This window comes from Sorex araneus, chromosome 2 (genome assembly GCF_027595985.1).
Source record: "Sorex araneus isolate mSorAra2 chromosome 2, mSorAra2.pri, whole genome shotgun sequence".
Taxonomy (NCBI): domain Eukaryota; kingdom Metazoa; phylum Chordata; class Mammalia; order Eulipotyphla; family Soricidae; genus Sorex; species Sorex araneus.
In genome coordinates this window covers 378,730,853-378,756,185 of record NC_073303.1, presented here as the reverse complement: position 1 = coordinate 378,756,185, position 25,333 = coordinate 378,730,853, and the positions used below count along the sequence as shown (strand labels likewise).

General features: G+C 45.1%; 1 protein-coding gene across 1 annotated transcript in view; it reads right to left on the bottom strand.

The window, feature by feature from the left end:
* Window positions 1–308: 308 nt before the first annotated feature.
* Window positions 309–25,333, bottom strand: part of C2H18orf63 (chromosome 2 C18orf63 homolog) — a 34,992-nt gene continuing 9,967 nt past the window's right edge. The window contains exons 6-13 of the mRNA XM_055124879.1: window positions 25,169–25,245; window positions 19,981–20,090; window positions 17,793–17,889; window positions 17,592–17,683; window positions 15,885–16,068; window positions 2,876–3,820; window positions 2,602–2,693; window positions 309–401 (exon numbers count right to left, since the gene is read on the bottom strand). Coding sequence (XP_054980854.1) covers window positions 2,640–2,693; window positions 2,876–3,820; window positions 15,885–16,068; window positions 17,592–17,683; window positions 17,793–17,889; window positions 19,981–20,090; window positions 25,169–25,245 — 1,559 coding nt within the window. The 3' untranslated portion in view covers window positions 309–401; window positions 2,602–2,639. The remainder of the gene's footprint in view (window positions 402–2,601; window positions 2,694–2,875; window positions 3,821–15,884; window positions 16,069–17,591; window positions 17,684–17,792; window positions 17,890–19,980; window positions 20,091–25,168; window positions 25,246–25,333) is intronic.

Here is a 25,333-nt window from a genome sequence, read left to right as displayed (position 1 = left end):
GTGCTGTTAAAGATTAAACAGTACATGAGAAACATTATTCCACTTTTATGAAGATGATTTGGTAAAAATTTAGCAATATATAGTTGTTCTTAAATGCAAATATTGATCTTTTTAAGATTATGTAATAAGCAAATGAAAGCTAACATACAGCTGGGATACGACGAGTAATTTCAGCCCAGCGTACAGGTGTTTGTGTCCATATTCCTTATCGGTCATCAGTAACTTACAGAAATTCAGCTTAGCGTCTCCTAATTAGATCTGGAATCGTCCAAGCGTTCTAAGTCACAGTCTTTCACATGAACTGCCATCTCCGCTAGTGGCCTTGGCGGATGAACACAGCGAGATGGCCTGTGATGACTTCTTTCAGCACGAAGACGTAAACAGTCCATCAGTGCCTGCATCTGCAGTGAATCCCACACGAGAGACACACATTAGCATTGCACAAAGCTTTTAAGTTCTTAGGATATTATAAAATGAAAACGAAACCTATGTGAAATGATCCTCACATAAGCAGGTTTTGTCAGAAAGATCAGTCTTTGAAAGTACTGCCGTACTCTGGAGGCACAGACGTGGCTGAGTGGTAGAGCACTTGCTTTCCGTGTGCGAGGTTCTTGGTTCGATTCCCAGCACTGCATGGTCCCCGAGCACCAGTGGGAGTGAGCCCTGGGCATGGGGCTGGAAACAGTCCCTGGGCATCCATGTGTATGTAGACGGCACTGAAGCCCTGCTCTGGACACTAGTGGACAGGCAGGCGAACATCCTAGAAACGGGAGACCGACTGCAGAGTCATCGGAAGCCGCCGGCACGCACTGACTCTGCACTTGTCTCTGCAGGGGTGACTAACGCGGGCTCCTGCGACACCGCAGACACAGAGCAGGAGCAGGCTGGGTACACGGGAAGTGAGCCGCAGGGCAGTGAAGTTTCTGTTCAGTTCTTGGTCACACCTGGCAAGTGTGTACCCATGTTTCCGTGCTCAGGGATCACTCATGGTGATGCTCAAGGACTGCATGCAGTGCCAAGGATCGAACCCAGGTTGGCCGTGTGCAAGGCAAGCACCATAACCACTGTGCTCTCTCCGACGGCAAGTGGGCTTTGGGGGAGCTGACTCTTGACAGACTTACGACAGCGCTTTCCCACGCAGTGACTCCTGGCCTTCACTGCTAACACATTCGTTAGAGAAGGAGAAGAGAACATTCAAAGTGGGCTTTGAAGTAGCTGCTCCCCTCTGAAGAAGGGAAAATGACAGGCCTGGGAAACAGGAACACTGAAGGCAGTCAGTCATTAACTGCCGCCAAGAGAGATTGCAGGCAACCTTTCACCTTTTTCTTCAACTGCTTTGTGCCATTCAGAATTTCTTACAGAGGTAAAAATTTCTTTTTTTTTACAGAAAGTAAAATGTATTCATTTTACTTTCAGGGGAAATGAGATCCTATAAATTTTCTCATTGTTTTTCTTTCTGGGTGGTGGAATAAGTTTCCAATTCTAAGCATTATTCGAGAATATGTCTCTGGGGAAATCCTCCTCTGCAGGTCTTTCACTCACAGACTCAGGCACTGACAGGCGTGAGGGAGGGAGTCAGACGGGGGGCAGGGCCCCTCCTCAGCCCTGCACTCCCCAAGTCAGAGTCACCTTACTTCTCAAAATGTGAAACCTGGACTAGATTTCATTAAATTAAAAAAAAAAAACCACCGAAGTGGAAAACTTTGAGGCACGGCGCGTCAATCACTATGAATGCACTAGAATGTAAGATGTCAAACTTCACGTGAGACACATTATAAAATAACTGGGAATAGACTTGAGCATCTTTCTGTTTATTCACAGCAGGCTGAACATTCTATTAATTCTAGAAATAAACAGCATTTGGGAGAGAAAAAAGTGTTTTCTCATTTGTTTATGAATTTTTTGGAAAGTATTCCAACAGTTTTACGCGATCCTTTAGAAGTATAAGTTTGCTCTCAGACTAGAGCAGATGGCCCAGTGGAATGAATCTGATCTCCAGACGGACAGTTTTGTAAGCGAAGTGCCATGGGCTTAGCACGAGCTGCTGAATCTCAAGTTTATCTTTAGCCAAGACTTCTGTTTGCTATGAAAATTTGGGGGAGTAAATTTTAGTTCAATGAGTAAGCTAGGGAATGTCATTTAAGTTTACTTTTCTGGGCAAGAGTCCCCAAGGGCGCGCTTTCCAGTGACTGTGGAACCTCACAGCTTCAAGCCGCTGGTGCGGCTGCCAGTGTCCAGAGACCCCAGGCAGAGCCGCCCGCCCTGGGGGCCTTACAGCACACCCAGTCATGTAGAAAGCCCCCACTCTTTCATATTTGGGGGGACACACCCTATGGTGCTTGAAAGCTATTCCTGGCTCGTGAGACCATGCGAGGTGGGGAAGGAAGCGGGGCTGGCCTCGTGCAAGGCGGGCGCTGTACCTTCGGGACTAGCTCTCGGACCCGTGCTCAGGCAACGTCTTTCCAACTTCCCGCCTCCTTACTGCTTTCAAAGCTGCAAGGAACTTACATATAACTTTCTGACCAAGAGGCTAAGGAAATCTAAACGTGAAAATCTCAATTCAGTCCATGTGAAGAAAATAAATCAAAACATGTCACTTACGTTACCTGGCAGATCTTTCCTTCTTCAAAATCCCTGTTTTAAGTTTTAGGAGTGACAGGTTTCTTAGATTTTGTCTGCTCTGAATGAAGACCCTGTATCGGATTAAAGGAACGCATTTTGTAATAAACTAAGTCCGTATGTTTACAGCGTTACATCAGAGTACTGTTTCTTAGCTGATGTTTCTAGGTAATCTGGGGCATATAACTCATGACTCTATTTATAGGTTTTAAACGTCCATCATCTGATACACATCCCCAGAATAAACTTTTCTTACCTGTCTCTTGGAGATTCTGCATTGGGCACAGAGGGTGGGACGGGGATGGGGCTTCTTCGAAGCTCTCGAAGGTTCCTGACCTAGCTTTCGCTTAGATCGGTGGGCTGCCTGGCTCTCCATCGACCTGTGCTCGCTTCTATCAACCTGGTTAACTTGGGCTACTGGTTGCGGTGGCAGTGGCTGGGGTTCTTCGGGCTCTGTGTCTGACTCAAAAATGTGAGGGCGTCTTTTTATTTTTAGTGACATGTGGTCTTCCCCTAAAACCTGTGTGATGTACTTGCTAGTGAAATTTCTCTTCTCATTCACTTGGGGATTAGCAGCACATTTCTTTCCATCTACGCTCTGACTTGGCACCGTGCCCTGAGGTGGCTGGCTACCTTCAGCGACACCCACAGCCGAGAGCCTTCCGTTAGAAGGGAGGTGCTGACCTCTCTTCCCACAGGCGTTGTTCTCTTGCTGCGGCACGGAAGCCCTGTGACTTACACTTCTAGCATTCATCTCTATTGTGTAAGTGGCTATTTTTTTAATAGCGGGATGTAAATTCAGCACGTCACCCTGGACAGTGCTGGCTGTCGGTGACGACAAGCTAGACTCTGTCACAACCTGCTGCTTTCTCTTCTGGTTGCCAGGTTCTAAAACACTAGCGTTCACCTGCAACAATTGATTTTTGAAAATTGGCACAAATTTCGGGGAGGTATTACTTAAGGGGCTGGGCTGTGTGTTCCCTGGCCCTGCAGGGTCCGCTCTGCCGGGCGCCAGCCCTTCTCTCTGAGCAGGCGGAGCTGCGGGCTCCGGGGGCTTTGGCTGGCCGGCCAAAAGCTCCACCTGGTGGCCCTTAGCTATTGAGCACTGCACCAGACTTGGAGCCAAGGTGGGTGTGACCTGAGTCACAGAAGGCCCGAGCATTCTGTTAGTGGTCAAATTAGGTGGCTTGACTTTGTTTTCCTGTAAGGACAGAGATTAGAAAGTTTTACAGTGCAGTAATGTCCTTAACAGAAAACTTAAGATACAAAACATGAAAACAGAATAAAGCAATACAGGACACAGTGAAGACAAATGAATTTGCTTTCGGGAGGAACCACCCAACTTTCTTTAGGTTTGTCTGCTCCTGTAACACAACTCTGCCAAGGGAGTAAGTGGCTACCCTCTAACGTCCACCTGAAACAAACCTAGAACCCAGCCCCAACCACGTTCTCTCAACAGTCCTCACCCCAACACAACGCCCCAAGGCTCTGCTGTCAGCTGGTACTTATGTCACAGAGGAAACAGCACACAGTCCTTCAGCCCGCAGCCTCCATCTCCGCAAGCAGATGCTGCATTCTCAAGAGGGAAGCAAGTAGGGCTCGTTTCTGTCACTATCCAAACAGCACAGTCCCCTTCAGCCCGCAGCCTGTGTCTCTCCAACCAGATACTGCATTCTCGGAGAGAAGCTCACTTACGTCACTCTCCACATTCTTCACTGCTACAACTAGTTGTTGGAAGACACAAAATAGATGGAAGAGGTTGGCACATCCACATCAGGATTTTAGGGACAAGTAGGATCTTGACTAAGGGCAGTAGTTGCCGACTTTTTAAAAAATTTAGTCACTGTTTCAGTAGCGATTGGGTCTCTGACATAAGATGTTTCCACACTGCTCCCTTCACCAGTGTCCCACTTGCCTGCACCAATAGCCCCCCCATCTGCCTTCCCCCCACCCTGCTCCCATGAGAGGTGCTAGATATGTGGTTCACACCGTGGTGCTGACTCACAACATGCTGCAGGGTTTCATGCATAACATTTCACCACCTTCCAGCACCGCCTCCACCCCTGCTGCTGCCCCACATCCCATCCCCGGGAGTGGCACCGTTTCCTACCGAGTACCAGCTCTCATGTTCTCTATTCCCAGTGTCTCTAGGCATCCACTATCCCACTATTATCCTCAGACCCCACACAGGAGAGAGGTCGTTGTCGGTCTCTCTCTGGCTAGTGTTAACTGGCATGATACTGCTCTTCAGGTCCCTCCACGTAGCAGCGAACTGTGTGACTATCTTTTCTTATGGCCGAGTAGTATTCCACTGTGTAGATATAGATACATCTTTCTTTATCCAGTCTTTCCCTCCCCCACCCCCCAGTCTTTTCTCATTGTCCACAACCTGGTAGCAACTCAGTGAGGGTCGGCTATGGTGGACAGACCAGGACCCACGTGTCTATGGTCTCTTTAGAAAAGAATATTCATACATGTAGTGGTTATAAAGTGTGGATGTCTATTTTGCCATTGAAATTATCTAAAAAGATACAATTCACCCAGCGCCAGCAGCTGAAAACCTCCAGAAATCAACTGCTGCCCTGCTCACAGCTGCTCTCCACACGCTTGGGTGCTTCGCCCATGAGTGAATCTGCAGAAAACCCAGGTACGCAGGACTTTGTGATTGAAAACTCTGGGTTCAATGGAAACAAGGACAGGGACCCTCTGTCTGAATCCCCTGCTTCCAGCAACTCAGCAGTCATGCCCATAAGCCACCGCTGGCTGATACCAGGTAATCTCGTCATCACCATGATCCCGAGTCACAAGTCTCCTTCTCCCCCGGAAGGGAGCGTAACACGACACATACCATAACCATGCTGCCTGCCGAACTCTGGACCAGGCTGTTTCACACAAGGAACCCCGAGGGGAGCAGGTGAGACCCCTCCCCGCCCTAAGGCACCCAGCCCTGGCAGACAAAACCTCCAGAACACAACCGCCGCCATGCTCAAGGTTGCTCTCCACGTACTTGGGCTGAGCCTCACCCAAGAGTGAACCTATTCCTGGACTTGAAACAACTCATACCTCACACCACCCATCCTCCAAGAGCACTGTGCCACATCTGATGGGCTTTAGGAGGCAACCAATCTTACAGGGAAATATGTATATATATACATATATATGTATATATGTTTACAGATATACACACACACAAGTACACAAAGCTCAACCTTCAACGACATGTTATCATCTCCTACAGAAGAACGTAACGGCCGCTGGGTGAAATACAACAATCTTCACACTGTTTCCTCTAAGGAAACTTTTTTGTAGTATTTTCAGTGGTTTTTCCTAACAAACAGTACAAAATAATTTCGGTTCTGCTCTGGGGCAGGGGTTGGGGTTCAGGATGGAAACATCCAAAATATGGTGGTGGGGAGGTGTAATGGTGGTGGGACTGGTGTTCAAATATTAAATGTAATCACATATTGTAGACTACTTTATAAAATTAAAATAAAGGATACAATTCAGTGGCAGGAAGTATCTTCTCCAATGTATTTCTACTTCATGACCATCACGACTATCTCCCAAATCTTTCCTTCATCTCAGACGAACACCGTGGTCTCTAGCAGTAACACCTGTCTTCCTCTGTGCAGCTGAGAACGTCCCTCGCCTTTCTGCCATGGGAACTCTCCTGGTCTCCTGCAAGGGGACTCCTATAGCCCACCCTTAGGGACTGTCTTCCCGTACAATGTGTTTAGGGGTGATTCATTTGGTCACCCACATCAATATTTTCCTTTTTGTGAATAATATTGCACTGCCTGTACATATAGCTTGTTTAAGCATTTGTTGATATGAAGTATTCATAATTAACAAAACACATCTTCATCAAGTTTCAGTATCTATAAAAGACTGCCAGGTGTCAAGTTTGAAATGCTAAACCAAATTCTTCTCTTCCTACATCAAAAACATAGCCTCGTAGCTTGAAGCGTTTTTGTTATCTTGCTGTGCTAGGGATCAGATCCAGGTCTTAGAATGCAAAGCATAATGTTTGCCACTCAGCCACAATGCTTACCTGAAATAAAAAATTAAGCACTGCAAATAATAATTTGCAAATCGAAAGAACTGGTTTATCTCTCCATTCCCCAACATTCAGTTGCCTGAGTGGAGCAAGGAAGAGTGGGAGGGAGACTTGAAAGGTAAGACTGTAAGTGAGCAGAGAGAACCACTGGTCATGAGACTGGTTTGACCCCGAGATAATCTCTCAAGAGCCCAGGAGTCTCAGGACACTGGGTCAGAGGGCTCGAGGCGCCCACGGGCCCTCACGTGTGTGTGCATGTTGGTGCTGCCATGGCTGTTGGCCTTTCCGGCAGCCTCTTCGTGCTGGGTTCCTCACAGTGGCAGCCTGGTGCCCAGAGCCAGTGTATGAAGGAAAGCTGGGTGCAAGCAGTCTTTCTCTTGAGGTTTTTTTTTGAGGCCCCCGGGGGGGGGGAGGTTGTTTCATTGGGCCACACCCAGCAGGTTTATTCCTAGATCTGTGATGAGAGATTACTCCTGGTGGTGCTTGGGAGCATGTGGCCGGGGGATCGAAGCAGGGTCAGCTACATGCAAGGCAAGTGTCCTGCCCACCGTACTATTTCTCCAGCCCCAGCAGCAGCTCTCCTAATGACCTTGCGTGCGAGGTCATTAAAATAAAACGTACTGGAGGGATAGTACAGCAGGGAGGGCCCTTGCCTTGCACGTGGCTGACGTGGGTCCAATGGCTAGCACCCCATCGGTGAACCGAGCATCACCGGGATTGATCCCTGAGCCCTCCGGATGAGAGCCAAACCCGCCCTCTCTTACGAGTGCAATTTTAAAAGCAGACTCAAAACAAAACAACTGAAAGTGACTCAGGTAGTTTGAAAAAAGAGAACATTTTGCACCCTATTTGGGTACAAAAAAGTTCTCTGTAATATTGGTCCGAGTATGTTTGCTCACAAACCAATTCATCTTCGTCTCTCAGGGTACACGCGGCAGGGCGCGGGCAGCAGTCCACAGTAGGGGGCTTGCATGCACACGTCTGAACTGGTCCAATCCCTGGTCCCACACACGCACAGCCAGGAGTAAGCCCTAAACATAAAAGGGTGTGGCCCCCAAAGAAAGGCAAAAACAAACAAAAAAGAAAACACATGGTCTGAAAATCATTTCTAGGGTCTTGTTTTGCCCCCTTCGCTGGTTATTATTTATGCATTCTTTCAATTTCTAAAACAGAGTAAATATCCCACAGGGAGAAACATCTAGGTTAATATTCAAAATCTATATTAAAAAAGGACTATATAAAGGTTCTCTGTAGACAACAGATGAGATCATAAATAATTCACAGAATTTAAGATACTTTAAATGGCCAAAAGAATGTGCAGTGAAGTCACAACCAACAAAAACCATATGCCTTACTATGTCACTGTCATCATACGACCGGCATCACTGGCAAATGCGGCCTAAGGAAACACTGGCTTGGTTGACTCTTAATTTCTAGAACATTACATATAATACATGCAAATTTGCATATTAACATAGTTATAGAGAAAATAAAAAGCTTTAACAAATATTTAGCTAGAAATGGGTATCAAATGGAAGTCTGAAATTAAGGGAGGCTACGGTCAACTGGAACCTGAGAGCTGTCGAAAGTGGCGGGTCAGACGTGTGGTATCTGGGAGTCTGGCTCTGTGCCCGCCCCTCCCTCAGCATCTCCTGATTAAAGCTGACCCAAATTCAGCACAGCTGAGCCCTAACCACAGGGCTGTAGGAAACGTGGCGGTTAGAAGAATATGTTAACTTTAAATGACATGATACAAAGAAAGAATCAGTCAAATCCACAATACTGGATATTCCCCAGGACACAGGATCGTTTTTCCAGCAAACAACTGGCATAATTAAAAGGAAGTGGGTTTGAAATGCCATAGAGTAAATGAGGCATAAAGAGCTATGACAACCAAAGGAAATTATGTGGACCTTGCTTGGAGTCTGCATGAAACAAAAGTGCTAAAAATAACTCTGATCTGTTATTAGAGAACAGGAAAGTAAGTCAAGTCAGTTCTTTTAAAGCTGGTGTAAGACAGACCTGTGCACTGGAGTCTTCAGAGATGAAATAAGATCATATGTTAGATGTGCTGAAACTACTCCGTTTTAACTGCTCCCCTCCAAAGAGAGCTACACTGTAGGCCTGTGGAAGTTCACTGGGCTCACTGAACTTTTTATGCATCTTTAAGAATTTTGGTGAGTCAAACAAAAGACCAGTTTAGTTAACGGCTCGTTACTTCAACTTTTAAAAGTCAGTTGAGGGGCCCAACCGACAGTCAGCTGAGCTTTATCAAGTGGTCGGGGCTGAAGCCAGAGCGGGTCAGCCGAAGCCCTGTGGTGTGCGGCTGGCCCCGGGCCCGCCCAGCAGAGCACACTGCAGCCCACCTCGCACCTCTCCCGCCCCTCATCACTTTGCACTTGTTGGGGGTAGAGGCAACACTCGGTGCACAGGTAGCAAAGTGACAGTTCGGTGCTGGGACCCAGCGGAGCTGACAGGACACAACCAGAACGACACTCCAGACACTCTATGGTGCTCAGGGGACCGCAGGCATGAGGGACGGTGCTCAGGGCAGTTCACATGCCGGGTCGTACTAAAACTCTCGAGCTATTTCCCCAGCTCCACTTCTCACACTTCTAAAGTTTTTTAAATTAAAAGTAATTTTCAAAAATGAATCGTTGTGAGATAGTTAAAAAGTTGCTCATGACTGAGTTGTAGCCACACAATGTTCCAAAACCCATCCCTTCACCCCTTCACAGTGCACAGTCTCATACCTGACACCGTCCCCCCTCCCTGGTGCTTTTCTTCTCTCTCTCCCTCCCCTACTCTTGTTCTCTTTCTTCAACACTGCATGGATCTCGAGGCTGACAAGTATGTGGGCCAGCATTATCAGTAACTGACATGTACTAAGCACAAGGAACTGTTCTAGGTAATACGAATCCTGAACTCCGAAGTCAAAACCCGAAGAAGTCCTGAAGGACATGAAGAAGCGCCAAGATCCCCTCCAATGAGGCGCCGAGACCCTCACCACTCCAAGTCTCAGGACACACTTGTCGGGGCGGCCCAAACCACCTGGAACTGGGGCATACACCGGGCCCAGCAGTGGGCCACGGCTGGCTGGCGCCGCTTAGCCTGATGCTCCCTGCACTCGGTCCTGCCTCCTCCCTCCCCAGCGTCTGTAGCCCGTCCAGTAAATGTGCCCCGCCATGCCAGGCACAGTGGGGCTCCCCAAGCCCATGCTCCCACAGAGGCACAGAGCTGCAAGGAATCAGCCCAACATACAAGACGCAACGGGGTGAGCTCCCGGCGGCCCGTGAAGACTTGCTCACACCCACACATTTCACTGTTTTCCAACTTGGGGACAAAGAATCTGGCTCTCTAGTTTCAGTTTTGACTCTCGATTACTTAACTGTGTGATTTTGGTTAACTTACTTGTTAGTTTGCCCTTCTGAAAAATTCAGAGAACAACTCTCTATCGGAAGAATTTATTTGGGGGACTGCAGAGACCGCACGGTGGATATGGTGCTTTCTTTGCATGGAGCTGACCTGGGTCCAACCTCCAGCGCCATACCCCGCTCCCTGAACGCGGCTATGCAGTGACCCCTGAGCACAGCAGCTGGGGGTAGCCCAAAGAACAACAACATGCTAATAAAAAGAACATATTTTTAGGCCAGGAAGAAAGCTCAGGGGTCAGGGCATATGCTTGGTGTTAAGGAGGACTGGACTCCTCTGACCCTGGCCTCGTACGACCCCTGACCCCTGCCAGAGTGGCCCAGGTGGCCTCCAGCACCAGTGTCAGAGAATGGCCGCAGGGTCCCCTGAGCTTGGGAGCCCTGCCAACAATTAACGATTAGTGTCCCACACAGAGAAGTGCTGCGCCACAGACGGCACGCACTCACGCACTCCTCACTCACTCACTCACTCACTCACTCACTCACTCACTCACTCACTCACTCACTCACTCACTCACTCACTCACTCACGCAGGACGCAGCCTTGTCAGCTTCCCACTGTCTGCAGCAATGTTACCAACAGAATTTCCAATAAAGTATCGGATTTTTTACATTTAAAATGCAAATCTCACGAGTATACAGTCAGGTTCACTATTTCTTGAATAGACATGGGGTGAAAATATTCACTATCAATAAATATAGCCAATAATAATGGACACTGCAATAGCTTTCACAAACTCTTCAGGCGAAGACTTCGGCATCCACTACACTTAAAATAACGTATAGAAGAAAAATCTGAAACTCATGACCACAAAGGTGTTTTGTGATAACTGATAATTTTCTCTCTACTCCCCCTCCAAGCAACAGCCGCGCCTGCAGAGAAACGGCTCTGGGAGAAGCAGCTGCCAAGCCTTCTAAGCTGCCCGTCTCACCGACAGCTGGGCGAGTGCTGGCCGAGCTCAGCTGGTGCAGCCGGACAGGGTCTGTGTGGGCGCCGAGGATGGCAGAGAATGAAGCAACTGGCATGGCGGCACAAGCAGCACAAGCTAGTGATTTGCTTCTGACCCACAGGAGGGTCTGGACCACAGCGAGTGAACGCCAGGTGAAAGCAGCAACCACGGAGTGGCTGGACGGCAACCCAGAGCGGCCCCCAGAAAGAAACGAGGCCGTGCAGAGTGACCACTGCTGGGCGAGACGGCGTGACCCTTGAGGGTGTCTAGACTCCCCCATTTCTAATCGGAGATCCAGATTGCTTCCCACGAGACAGTCGCTCCCGTGCCTGCAAGCAGAGACTCTCCCACTGTCTGTCCAGCAACAGAGGGGCAGAGGGCATCTTTGGAAGCGCTTCTCTAGAGGAAACTTCAAGTACGGCTTGCAGGAACAGGGGCGAGAACACTAGGACCCTACTGTCCTTTTCAGTTTGCCATGCTCTGTCTTCACGCAAAGCCAGGCGGGACTACAATTCTTTCTACTGCTTTTTCTTTTGGGGGTCACATCCAGCGATGGTCAGGAGTTGCTCCTGGCGGTGCTCAGGGAACCACATGGGATACCGGGGGAATCGAACCCAGACTGGCCACATGCAAGCAAACACCCTACCCGCTGTACTATCGCTTCGGCCCCAACCTCCTACCACTTTTAAGTGAAGAAGAGCTTACAATCAATTTAAGGCACAGATATAACTGCAGCTGAGTGTGGACATGCACAATGATTTGGATTCACCAGGATGGTGATTCTAAACTTAGACATACATGTCTCTAATACTGTGAGATTTTAGAAGACAGAAAACAAAGCTCGATGTAGGAGAAACAGACAAATCCACCAACAGAGCGGGAGACAGAAACACACCTTTCTAAATCAAATGACAGGTGAATCATGCAAGGCCAGTCTCCGGGAGCCTTGTTTGGATGGGGGGCCAACACCCTGGCCTGCGCAGAGGCCCAATGGTGTATAAACAGCCCAACTTCACAGCTGACTGATCTCAGAGAGATGCCAAGCTGCTAAATATCCCAGCTCCACAGTCCTGGAAGGCGCAGCCACATATGTGGCCATGTGACACCTCCCGACAGGTCTGACTATGCTGGCAGTTCTGTAGGAACACAGCCAACTGATGTGTCAAAGTCACTAAGCCCAATCAGCAAAACTAGTGACACAGAATGCTCAACTGGCACCAAACAGCTCAGTGAACCCTCATGTGATGTCTACTTACACCACTGTGAGAAGTGATCTAAAGCATTTGATTACAGACCCTGGCAAGCTACCCGTGGCTGACTTGATATGCCAAAAGCACTAACAACGACGGTCCTCATTCCCCTGACCCTGGAAGAGTCCCCAAATACGCCACTGGGCTACACTAGCACGCGACAGGGACAAATGGAGATGTTATTGGCGCCTGCTTGAGCCAACGGGATGACAGTGATACAGTGAATCTAAAGTAAATTATTTTGTGCTTGTTAAGGAAGCAAGTGGGAGACAGGGGTACTAACTGAGGGAAGATCACGCTGATGGAGGGAGGGGTGTTGGGGCATCAAATACCCGAAATGAATGCATTATGAACTACTTTGTAAATCATGGTCTTCAAACAAGGTTTCAAACATGAAAGTAAACTGAAAGCCAAGAGAATAATTCTAGTTAAAAGGTAAAAAGAATTTTAACTTGTACACATATACAGAATTATTAAAGATATTTAAGTAATGTTCAAGTATATCACCACCAGTAATAAATTTCATGAAAAGTAAAAGTACACAATTCCCCACATGTAAAGCTATAAATTATTAAAGAAGGCATCTTGGAGACACATAAAATATTTATGAATTATAAAACCCAGTCAAATTCAGTATGTAAATGAAATAATCAAGAAAGTCAAGATGCTTTCTCCATTTTCAAAATGTCTGTAAGATTTAATATTTCATAATATTATTAATTATAAACACAATGTTTAAGATCAGTTATAACTCTGAAAATGTGAATTAGTGTATGAAGAAACAGACAAGAGGGAGAGAACTAAGAGCCAGAAATAATACCACACAAAGAACACTTGCTCCACGACAAAGGGAGCACTGAGCAGTATTGGAGAAAGATCAATTCTTTAATAATTACTGGCTGGATGACTGACTATACAGATTAACAAAGAAATCTGATTCCCCATATCAGACTACCCCCATATCAGACTACATTATCAAATTAAGTTCAAATGGATTGTGGATCCAAATATGAATGGACAAAAATAAATCCTTTATCAGATAGTATAGGAAAACATTTCCATGAAACTGAAGAACCAAAGAAATTTTTAAATAGGCACAGAAAACAGCAACCATCAAAAAAAATCAGAGTAATAGTACAGATTCTTGGTCAACAGAAAGGCAGTATTCAGAAAAAAATGGGAAAATGGTAGAAAACAACTGTGATCAACTGAAATAACTTTTTTTGGGGGGGTCACACACGGAGATGCACAGGGGTTACTCCTGGCGGTGCTCGGGGGACATACGGGATGCTGGGGATCAAACCCAGGTCGGCTGTGTGCAAGGCAAACGCCCTACCCGAAGTGCTATCGATCTGGCCCCCAAACAACTAACTTTTAAGAATACTTTCAAACAAATAACAAAAATCACAAACAATGGGGAAAAGTAAAATTGACTTAATTTCTTTAAAAAGGTATCCAAATAGCCAACATACACACAAAAAGATGTTCAACTTCATTAATGATAGAAACACAAGATACTAAATACAGAAGAACAGTTGGATCTAGAAGGACCAATTGTCACCAAATTTGGAGCAAGCTCCGTAATGGCTTGGGGTAGGGGTGCACACTTTTACAGCCACTTTGGAAAAATGTTTAGCGTAACTGCTGAAGTTTAAAATCTGTAACAGTTCCACTTCTAAGAGGACTTTTGTAGAAGTGCCCCTGCGCCCCTGCTCAAGGCATCTGATTTGTAACAGCCCCCAAGGAGAACCCGCAGAGCCATCAGCTGTTTTGAGAGAACAACTGTCAAATGATAACATAATATACAGAAATGAAACCAGTCCACGATACGTAAGCAGAACAAGGATGACTTTGAAGTTGAGCAAAAGAGAAGTCAACGCAAAACAATAGTTTTCTATGGTTTCTTCATACAAAGCTTAATAGTGGGTCAAACAAAACTATAGTGCTTAAGGATATATTCTTTTTTTTTTCTTTTTGGGTCACACCCAGCGATGCTCAGGGGTTACTCCTGGCTTTGCACTCAGGAATTACTCCTGGCAGTGCTTGGGGGACCATATGGGATGCCGGGGATCGAACCCAGGTCGGCCGCGTACAAGGCAAAAGCCCTACCTGCTGTGCTATTGCTCCAGCCCTGTGTTTAGCAATCTTTTTAAGAAGGTTACCTACATAGGATTTTACATTTTGTTGTTACTCATGGGCTGGAGTGATAGTGCAGTGGGTAGGGCATTCGCCTTGCACGCAGCCGACCTAGGTAGGATTCCTCAGCCCTTCTCAGAGAGCCCGGCAAGCTACCTAGAGTGTCTCGCCCGCACGGTAGATCCTTGTAAGCTACCCATGGCATATTCGATATATCCAAAATAGTAACAAGTCTCACAATGGAGATGTTACTGGTGCCCGCTTGAGCAAATCGATGAGCAACGAGATGACAGTGACAGTTGCTACTCATCAAGTTATGGTATATAATCTCATTTTCTAACAATTTATTTCAAATACTTTTTTTTTTTGCTTTTTTTTTGCTTTTTGGGTCACACCTGGCGATGCACAGGGGTTACTCCTGGCTCTGCACTCAGGAATTACCCCTGGCCGTGCTCAGGGGACCATATGGGATGCTGGGATTTGAACCCGGGTCGGCCGTGTGCAAGGCAAACGCCCTACCCGCTGTGCTATCTCTCCAGCCCCTATTTCAAATACTTTTAATGTAATAGGAACATTTCTATTTGCCAATCTGTTAGTCTATGAATTTGGTTGAAATATCTAAAACCAAGTGTCAGAAAAGAGGAAGACAACTATTGAAATATCCTTAAATTTTTCATTTAAAAATCTGCCAATTTTGTGATTTTATTTGGGGAGGGTGTTGTGCCTCACCTGGCAGTGCTCAGGGGCTATCTCACTCTGCTCAGGGGTTCATTCCTGGTGGTACTTCATGGACCACACCCGTGCCCAGGATCAAACCAGGGTAAACACCTTAGGTACTCTCTCCCAGGCCTCTCTATTTTTTAAGAAAATCTTACTCTATTGATTATTATAAATATAGTGGTTATAAATGAAATTATAATTTATAAGCATTGCTTATTACTTGTTCTTTTATACACATAAAGCAAACTTTGATTTAGTGTATCATCTTGTAATAAAAATGCTAAATTTCTAGAAATGGTATTATTCAAAGACTTCAATCAGACTCAAGTAAAGTGGCAGAAGTTCAAAGTAAACTTGGCTATGTAGAAGGAAAACGTTTCCGAACAATCCTCTGAGGTAATTTATTTGGTTATTAATTGAAAAATCAAATGGTTTTATTAAATTTAAATATCTATTATGTGCCAAGTATTTGATATTACAAAGTGAATATATGCTCTTTCCCTCCATGAGCTCATGCAAATCAGAATCAATAAATCAATCAACAACAGCTTCTCTAATCCACGTGGACATCAACAGCAGTAATAAAGAGCAGTGAAGTGCAACAGACTGCATCATGGAAATACTGCACTAAGGAGAAAAGACTGCTGTCCAGCACAGAAGGCCGGTGGGCCCAGGCGGAGGTGGTGGGACACTTACTCAACTGGGGACAAACAAGCGCTTACCTGTATCTGAGGCCTAGTCAGTTCCACTGTGTAGTAGCAAGGCTGAGACGTGATCTTGATGGGAAATCCACATATATGAGGCAGATTAGTTTTTAAATCTGAAAAAAAGCTTTTTAACACGTCTTCCATGTCTACTCTTGGGAAGAACTGCACAGGCTGACTTCTGATGCAACTGAGAGGGTACGTGACCAGGTTAAGGAAGAACGCAATGCTCACTGGACAGACAGAACACAGCACACGCAACCACTCCGTGAAAAGTAATGATGTCAACCCGAACTACCATAGCATGGATTAACATCACACGAAACAGAGCTAAAAGCTTGCTTTCTCACACTAACTTACACCTACTTTAACGCTCACAAATAGAGCAGCTCAGCTGTATTTGCACATAAACTTCAGGCCAGGATAGTCCAGGTATTGCCATCATCAGAAAGCAACGCTCTAAGTCTCACAGATTATAAAAACAAATGTCTGCTGTAAACAATAACAGGCTGCCTCTCCAAAAGGAACAAAATATTTTGTCTAGAGAAGCAACTCAAATAGATTCAGATTCATCTGAATCTCAAAGGAAATTCTTCCAAAAATCCAATTACTTTTTCTGTTGAAGAAATACTCTGCTGCCCCAGAAGGTCAGCTCAGTGAGCTGGGGGCATCTTTCGGTGCTGGAGGCCTGGCCCGGGCCCTGGTGAGGGTCTCTAGAGCAGGTCTCCCTCCAAGCACGGCCACGTAGGGTCCCTCATCCAAAAAAATAAAATTAATTTTGAAGAACAATTAAAAAAAGCAAATATTCTGAAAATTCTGGAATCTAATGAAAGGAAGTAACTGATTACCTTTCTTACTCAGTTTTATATTATAATTTGGGTTAAGAACTGCCGAGTATAGAAAGAGAATGAACATCCTGGCTGTTTCATTTTGAAATTCCAATTTACAGTGACAAAGATGGCGAGTTAAACGTGAAGAATTTCACTTGAGCACTAATGATCTTTCTGTGTATAGATTTGTAAATAAGATAAAATATTTCCTTAACTAAATATACGTTAGGTACAAGCCCAATCCTCTAGTCTTCACCTGTAAAATTAAACACTCTTCTCAAAAGAAGTCTCTGAATCCCAGACTCTCGCTGAGCCCAAGCTGCCACTGGGAGGAGCACTCGGCTAAGGGGATCCCATGATTCCTTCCTTCCTTTATCCAGCCAAGCCTGTAAACATTTTTAACCCTATCTACTCTAAAACTTGTTTTGCAATCTGAATTGTGGCTATAGTGCTTAAGGAATAAATTATCATTATTAAGCTCATACTCTCTGGGAGTGCCAAAAACAGTAACAAGTCTCACAATGGAGACTTGTTACTGGTGCCCACTTGAGCAAATCGATGAGCAACGGGACAATAGTCTTAAGCTCATACTCAAATAAGATAGAACACGAAAAAAAAAAACTTTTTTTTTTTTAAAAATAGAAAGGTTTTTATTTTTTACTGGAAAGTGGAAGAGAAAGGAAAAAAATAACCCAACAGGAGAGAAACTTAGTGAAGGATTAAGAATAGAAAAATTCTAAGAAAAATAAAAAACACTCACATTTGAAAAAGAAGAAAAAAAGTTTGGAGAAAAAGTTTCATCCGACCTAGAGAAAGAAGAACCTGACGATTCGTTAGAGGCAGGAGCAAGGCGGGCTGAGAGCTGGAGCACTGTTCGCAGAGGTGTGAAGGATATGTGAAGGTCCTTCCGCCCATCATTTTGAAGTGCACGCTGCAGTACACTTGAGTATTTATATCTCCATACTCTTCTGGAAGTTTATAGCCATACTAAAATTTAAGAACAAAGTGAAATCCTCGAGAGAAAGCTCACTTACTATTAAATTACACAAAGTAAAAGCAGGCCACTGATACCACTTCATAGATGTTTATTCCTTACCAGGTGGTTCCAGTGCTTCTGGAAATCTTCAAACGAATGGAAAGGACAGTTGGGAGGTGCCATGTGAAGAACACTTCTTATCTGTCCCATTTTCATACTGAAAGTGAAGAGTCGTAAAGTATTGTGAGACTGATAAATTACCAGTGTGATTCAGGGAAAGTTCAAAAAAACGTTGCGGTCATCTATAGGCGTAGAATCAGCTGTTTACTCTAGCTCCAAATATATATCAAATTAAATCTTACCAACAGGAATTGTTTGGGACCACCACACTGAGTTACACAATAAACCAAGAGATGACTAATGAAATGCTGCCATGTCAGTGTGTGAGGAACTGTTAGACTTCAGGAAAGGGTCTGGCAAGCTACTGACCTCACCACCTGGGTGGCTGGGAATGACCTGAGCGCTTGCTGCAAGGCCCCAGGCCTCCTCTCCTCCCCCACCCCCGAGGAAGAGTCAGAAGTCGGGCATGCTCCCTACGCAGCTTCCCTGGGTTGCAGGCAGGAAGAGAGGGGGTGGGAAAACACTGTAGCTAGGCCACCTGAAGCCCGAGGGCCTGACACACAGGGCCCACGTCAGGAGCCCAGCACTGCACTGCACTGCAGTCAGCCCAGGGTCAGGGCTGGGCCCTGAGGGGAGAGGGGACTCGACGCCCTGGGAGAGGCTCCACACTGGCCGGCGCATGAAGATGCTCAGGAGATCAACAGGCCCAAGCTCTCCCCGGGGACAACTCCCCGAGCAATGCCCTGGGAGCCGGGGGCAGGAGAGGGCGTGCAGTTTGGGAAGAGTGTGTCTAGACTAACCTGGCAGAGGAAAGGAAAGGCTCGCAGCCTCCTGCAGAGGACTTGCCTGCGTCAAGGTGCCCTTTCTAGTATCCGCTGAGGATGTGGACTTTTGGCTGCTTTTGTTTCTCATTCTGGTGAAATCCACATTCTCTTCTAAGTACGGAATCTCTGACTCCTTCTCTCCCTTTATTTCCCCCACAGATGTTTTACTTCACCATCCATTTCCTCCTGAAGTTCTCCTCTGCGACAGAAAGGCGGCAGCCTCGCAGGACTGACTTTCCTCTCCCGCTCCTTCCCCACTCCGGACGGGGGGGGGGGGGGGGGGGGGGGGGGGCGGGGGGGGGGAGGCGGGCGCAGCTGAGTATTCAGTGGCAGGAATCATTTCCCTCATTTCCCACCTGGGCAGGCAGCATGGGGCCCCCAGGGGTGGTGTGACACCGTGTGACACTGGTGAGATCTGAGGCGAGCTGTGCAGGTGCTCATACCAGACTCAGGCCACTTCTCTCTCAGTCACCTCCTGGGTGACGACTGGGCAGCAGCAGGCTTCCTTCCCGAGGCTGCCACCCGTCCCCTCCCCATTCCACAGAGATCACCAGAGCGCTGCAGAACACCTGCCTCGATGCTTATGTTCTGCATAGGTCGCTAGTTTATTTATTCCGCTTTTCTATCTTGGTGGGAACATCCTCATTTGTAAAATGAGAATACTAATACAGTATTAGTATTAGCACATTAGGGCTACTGGGATGATTAGAATGAAAACGTAAGAGTATGTCAAAATACATAAAAGTTGTTCTTAATGAGGCCAAATATCTTCTTCTTGAGGTGAAGAGGGGAGATCTTGGGTATTTCCTAGAGGTGCCCAGGGGCAGGGTCACTACTGGCAGTGTGACCAGGGCACCAGGTGTGAGGATCAGCTGAGGGCCAGACCCCTGCAAGGTAAGTGCCTTGGCCCCCCACTATCCCTCAATCCTGAAATTTAATCTTTAATTTTAGGGTTTATCTTTTACTATCTTGTTAGTAAGACTGCCCCTGGAGGTAGTATATATCGTACTATAAACTACCTCTTAGGTAGTATGCATTATACTTAGCTCATATCAATGACCATTAACTGATGAACATGTTTATAAGGTTTTATTTACATTATTATGATGGTTGTCATGTCAAGTGAGATATCTACAAAATTTAATACTTTGAAAACCAGATCTTAAAAAAGGCTAAGTGTATAATGGTAGTAGTTTAAGAAAATAAATTGATGGCTTTTATGTGATAGTATCTTTTCAAAATTCAAATTTAGTTTTAGGAAGTCACAAAAATGGCTTTGCACATTATTAATGCTAGAGCAAATGAGAAAAAAAAACCTAGTAAATCCGGACCCTCATTCTATTGATTACAAATTGAAATCTCACCTTGGTAAAACGTAGCACCAGTTGTTTAAAATTGAATGTCCCTCAATGACGGCGTTCTTATCATTATAAAACTCCGTTATAACATTCTGAGGAACAGCAAAGTCTTCTATCTTTTAACAGAAATAAAATTTCAATGCATAAGTTTTCAAGATCATTTGACAAAGAGAAACACTGAGCACATACACATTTATTCTGCACTGAGCCGTTGGAAAACAGCTGGCGTCCCTCTGCGCCCTGCAAACCACTCCGTGTCCTGTGTTGACGCTCACGCCACTTCTCCAGCAAACAGCGTCGCAAATATTCCCTCACCTGGTCCCAAACTCAAACTCCTCTATTTTATACTTATTTCAACTCGTTTTGTTTTTTTGGTTGTTAGTAGAAAACATCATTTCTTCTAAATGAAAGTATTAACGTTTTGTAAGGAAACTGCTACAGTCTAAATCTCTGAATGTCTTTTTTCCAAGTGAAGGATCAGTGAGGGGACTTTACTCTGGACCCGGGAGGGTGGGGATACCAGCTACCCTCATTCTTTTCTATTCAAATTCCGTCTCCAGGAATGCTCTTCACTGACTTCAAGGACTCAATCTACAGAATATTTGAGCTTTTAGCTAAAAAATATTAATTTGCAACTTAAAAGACTTTTCTCAACCTAGGAAGAAGTCTTGTGGGCATTTCCTTATAGTAAGTCAAAGATACAGGGAAACCCTCTTCATCATCACCGCAAGTGAGGAGAAAAATAAGGTATTAGTGAAAAAACGGTGTATGAAGGTGAGAAAGAAGGGTTCGGAGCCCCACCCGCCCTTCAACAAAGCAGTGTCTAATTTCACTGCTGACTGCTTTCCAAGCAACTCCAGCTAAACCGGTCGGATTTTTTCATTGCCTTAATTCATCCTGGGCATTTTAGCAGTGTGTGTTCTTTAAATCCTGCCCCCCTGTTCGGATCGACCGAGTTGCACATGAAAGCCTGGGCCGCCTGGATCTGGACCAGTTTCCTGTAACTTCGGTGACTGATCTTCCTCTGAATTCCTACAGTACTTTTCACCCTGCTGGGAAGAATCCAAGCAGAGGGAGATAAGGAGTGAAGTGAGCAAGGACACCACGTCCCGAGAAGGATACAGATTGCCCTGCGTCCCGAGATAAGCGCTGACCCGCCAGCCCTGTGCTGGAGAGACAAGCGGCCCCAGCTGGGCCGAGACAAGCTCCCTGATAAGGAAAGAAAGCTGCGTGCAGATACGGCTAGGATGGAGGCAGGCTACAGGTGGGTGGACAGACTCCTGGAGGGAAGACAGAACCAAAATTAAACGGAGGGGCACGTTTCAGGTCCAACAGTCAAAGTTTGGGCCCTCACTGACATCTGCTTTTCCAGCTTGATTTTACATCCTCTAGGAATTTCCTACACTGTTTAGACAATCATGTCAACTGATGCAGGATCTCCACGGTATTGGCCCTAAATGTTTATTTTGGTTTTTCTCAACATTATCTGAACATTTACATTGTACCTAACCGTTCCCATTTACCCAGAGACTGCCAGCCTCAGTTATTTAATAAATATTTGTTATGTGAACAGACCCATACTGATAAACATCTCACTTCTTTCTTATGATAGCAAGAGAACTTGGGCTTATTTCGTCAGTTAAAACAGTAGAGATATTTAATTTGGGGGCCTTTGCTTTAGAAATGGAACTGTAGACTCTGAGGAAGAATTTGAGTATAAATCAGAAGGGTAAGAACTGAAAAGCAGATGGCCTATATCGAGACTATTTTAACAACCAGGGCCCGAGATGGCAGGAAGAACCGAGCGATGGTGATGGCGGCAACAAGCAATGGATTTCAGCGCTCCAGGCGGGCTGTCGGAGACGGTGGAGCTGGAGTCAGCGCCAGGGACCAGAAGTGTAGCTCAGTGGCAGGGCCAGGCCTTGCATGTGTGAGGCCCCGGTTCTATCCTGGCACAAAATAAAAGAGGAACTTCCTATTCTCCCTCCCTCTTCTCCTGGTATAAATGAGAAGCGAGTCGAGGACTCAACTGACTTAGACTAGAACGGAAAGGCAATGCAAAGCCAAGGCAGGCTGGGACTGGTGAGTCTGATAAGCAAGCAGTTTCGGTTCCAGGGCCGGCATGGACCTATGTGACAGTCTCACACCTGGACTGGGGGAGGGAAAGAGGGTGAAAATAAAAAGCCTGGGGCACAGTGGCCATCAGAGAAGGAAGAGCCATGAGCAGGCAGGCTGGGGTGGGGGTGGCCTGAAGGGGTGGGAAGAAAAGTGGTAATGCTACCGCTGGGAAATGACACTGGTGGAGGGACTGGTTTCAGAACATTGTATGACAAAAGCAACCATGAAAAATTTTGTAATGCTCTGTCACATGATGATTCAATAAAAAAAAAAAAAGAAAAAGTAGGAGGTTCTGATGTTTCTAGGGAATCGGCAAAGGAGACAGGCTCAAAGAGGAAAGGGGAGAAGATAGTGTAAGTTTCAGAGATGTCAGTAGGCATCTCCTTTTTCTCTGAACTCCTAAAGTGATGCAGTTCCTATAGTACTTACTGTGGTGCTATACTTCCTTAATAACTAGTTATATTAATTTATTACCTATTTTTAAGTTTATATATTAAGATATCTACTCCTGTAGGGCACGGAGACCTCCAAATCTGTGTCAAGGGACTTTGTGTAGGTACAAGAAATAAGATGGGAGTCCTGGGGAGGGGAGATGAAGTGAGTTAAGCCTCCAAGAGTGGGAAGATGCTTAGCCAGTTTAGACAACAGGTTTAGCATGGAACACAGCTTTAACTTTGAAAAAAGGGTAGTTTGGCTACTTGGGAAGTGTAGAGGGGAGACGTGCTATATATCAGATTGATCTGAATTGATCTGCTGAAGGCCTTGCATATCATACTAAAGAGCTGAAATGTTATCTACAAGATCATGAAAACCAAATCTTAGTAAGGGGAATGAGTGTGTAAGATAAATGGAGAGGTGAGAAACAGCACAAATTTTCCTCCTTGTCTTTTCCCTCACTGACCTATAAAAGTACTAACTTTTTACTAAAGCAGAATTAAATTATCTTTCAGTAATTATGGGGAACAAAGATAAATAGGGCAGAATGCAGACTCAAACATTTTAAGTAGGAACATAGGCATGTATGAAACTAACTTTGAAAGCAGTCACAATGGAAAAATACTCTATCAAAAAAGAGACATGATATTCAGGAGCTTATGATTAATTATAATTTAGTAAATCAATTTAATCAAACAGCTATGTACTAAGGGTATAATACAGAGTTGAAGATAGATTACATTTTACCCATTTCTGCTGCCTGGTTGAGAAGTATATATTCTGGTGCTGCGCTGCTCAAAATTCAATTTTCATCTTTAATTCAATTTTCACCAGGACAAAGGATTAACTTACCTGGTTCTTTCCATTTCTTCTTAAACTACAGGCTGTAAGTGGTGTTCTGCATTTTCTGTTATTTGGGGAAATGGTCCCTAATCTTCCGAGTTTCATTGCCATAAAGTCAAACTCTCTAATCGTAGGGTTCAGCGATTCACACCTCACTTAATATGTCCTACTTTTTTTTTTTTAGTAATAAATGATACCACCATACTTCTACTTAACGGAGACTAAACTCGAAAATTTCCTAAACAAACAAAAACCACTTAAGCCCTGTAAATAAAACTATTTTGAAAAGCAAGAGAAACATTTTAGGTTATTGCTTACAAATTTTCTAAAATACCACCAGATAATCACTAGTAGCCAAATCCCAGTCACCTGAAAACCCCTTCTATAACTAAGAATTAAGTAGCACTTACGTTTTCCCTATATGAGATATTCTACCACAACACCCGAGCTTCATTCCACTGTTGGATTGAAGACTCCTGGCCCAAGAATTGTTCTGCTTTGAGAATCTTAACACCCAGAATGTTTACTTAATTTTTAACTTAATCCAGTTATACCCAATGGGCCATTATCTTATTTATGCTATTGTGTCTTTTACTGACAAAAAGTGCTCATTTGAGATGATGAATTATCTTTTCCTAGCATAAATCTGGGAGTACTATGAACTCTTTCATTCTTCTGTCAATGTCTAAGCTGGTTCAAAACTGCAGTAGCAAGTCTAGAAAATACAGAAGGAACATGCAATACTTTGTGATGAGCAGGGGCATAAAGGTGAGTCTAACTCGACAACACAAGCCTAGGTTTCACAGGCGGTGAGACGTGATCATGTACCTGGGCCCTTGGGAAGGCGTCCATGCTCCAGGGGAAGGAATTCCCAAGCAATTCATGGCCCTGACCCATGCTAGCAATAGAAAGCCAGGTCATCTTTCTGCTAGTTTATATAACTTCTGTGGCTCATGACAGACCACCCCCAAACTGAAACAAACTATAGAAAGAGTAGCATTTAGGTCGGCCCTGAAAGACCAGCAGGTTGTGGAGCCATGCAGCGGGCCCTCTCTAGGCAGAGAGAAAGCTGTATGGACAATGTCCAGGCACTCTCTGCCTGGACTCCACCGACAACCTGGGCCAGACAATCTCTGGCAGGGGTGGGTCATGGTCCTCGGTACTAGAGAATCTAGCAGCAAGCCCAGTCTTGATCCACTAGCTGCCAGAGGAATAGATCTTCCCTCTTGACACAGAGGTGACCAAATGTGGCATGTAGAGCAAAACAACTGAGTCTCTCTCCACCCCATGTGTACCGATGAACCACCAGGTCTAGAGGAAGGAAATATGACTCTACTGAGTGACTATTAGTAGATAAGGTTACATTAGTGTGTAAGTATTTAGTATGCAAACTGGTCGCTACAAGAAAAGGCAAAATAAAAGATCAGTCTATTAAAAAGTCTGCTAAGTATTCCGTATTTTAAAAATGGGTAAAAAATGCTAGTAGGTTACAATGGCAGAATATTACATTTCATCAGAGCTGAAAGGATTAGTGTTAGTGTCCGGGGTGAGAGATGGGCAGTGAGTGAGCGCTGCTGCGGGAACAGGTCTTGTGTGTTGAATGTTACCCACAGCGATTTGGGGGCAGGATAATAGAATTAGATCAGTCCTACTTTGGGTAAACAGAGTTTGAACAACAGCAGTATATCAAACACGTAAGAATTTTTATGATGAAATCTTATTAAGTTACATATAATAACAAACACATTAAACATATGGCAATATAGTAATGCTAATTAGAAATAAAAATATGTGGTACCTGAGGTGGTGGTAGTCTGATCATGTAAGCTTCTACACTTAAACAAATTTGACTTTCTGCAACATTGATGTCTAATGCTAAAAATAAAATATTTAATTGTAAACTTTCTGAAATTATCATTCCATGCTATAAAATGAAGTATTTTCATAACAGAAAAAACAGCAC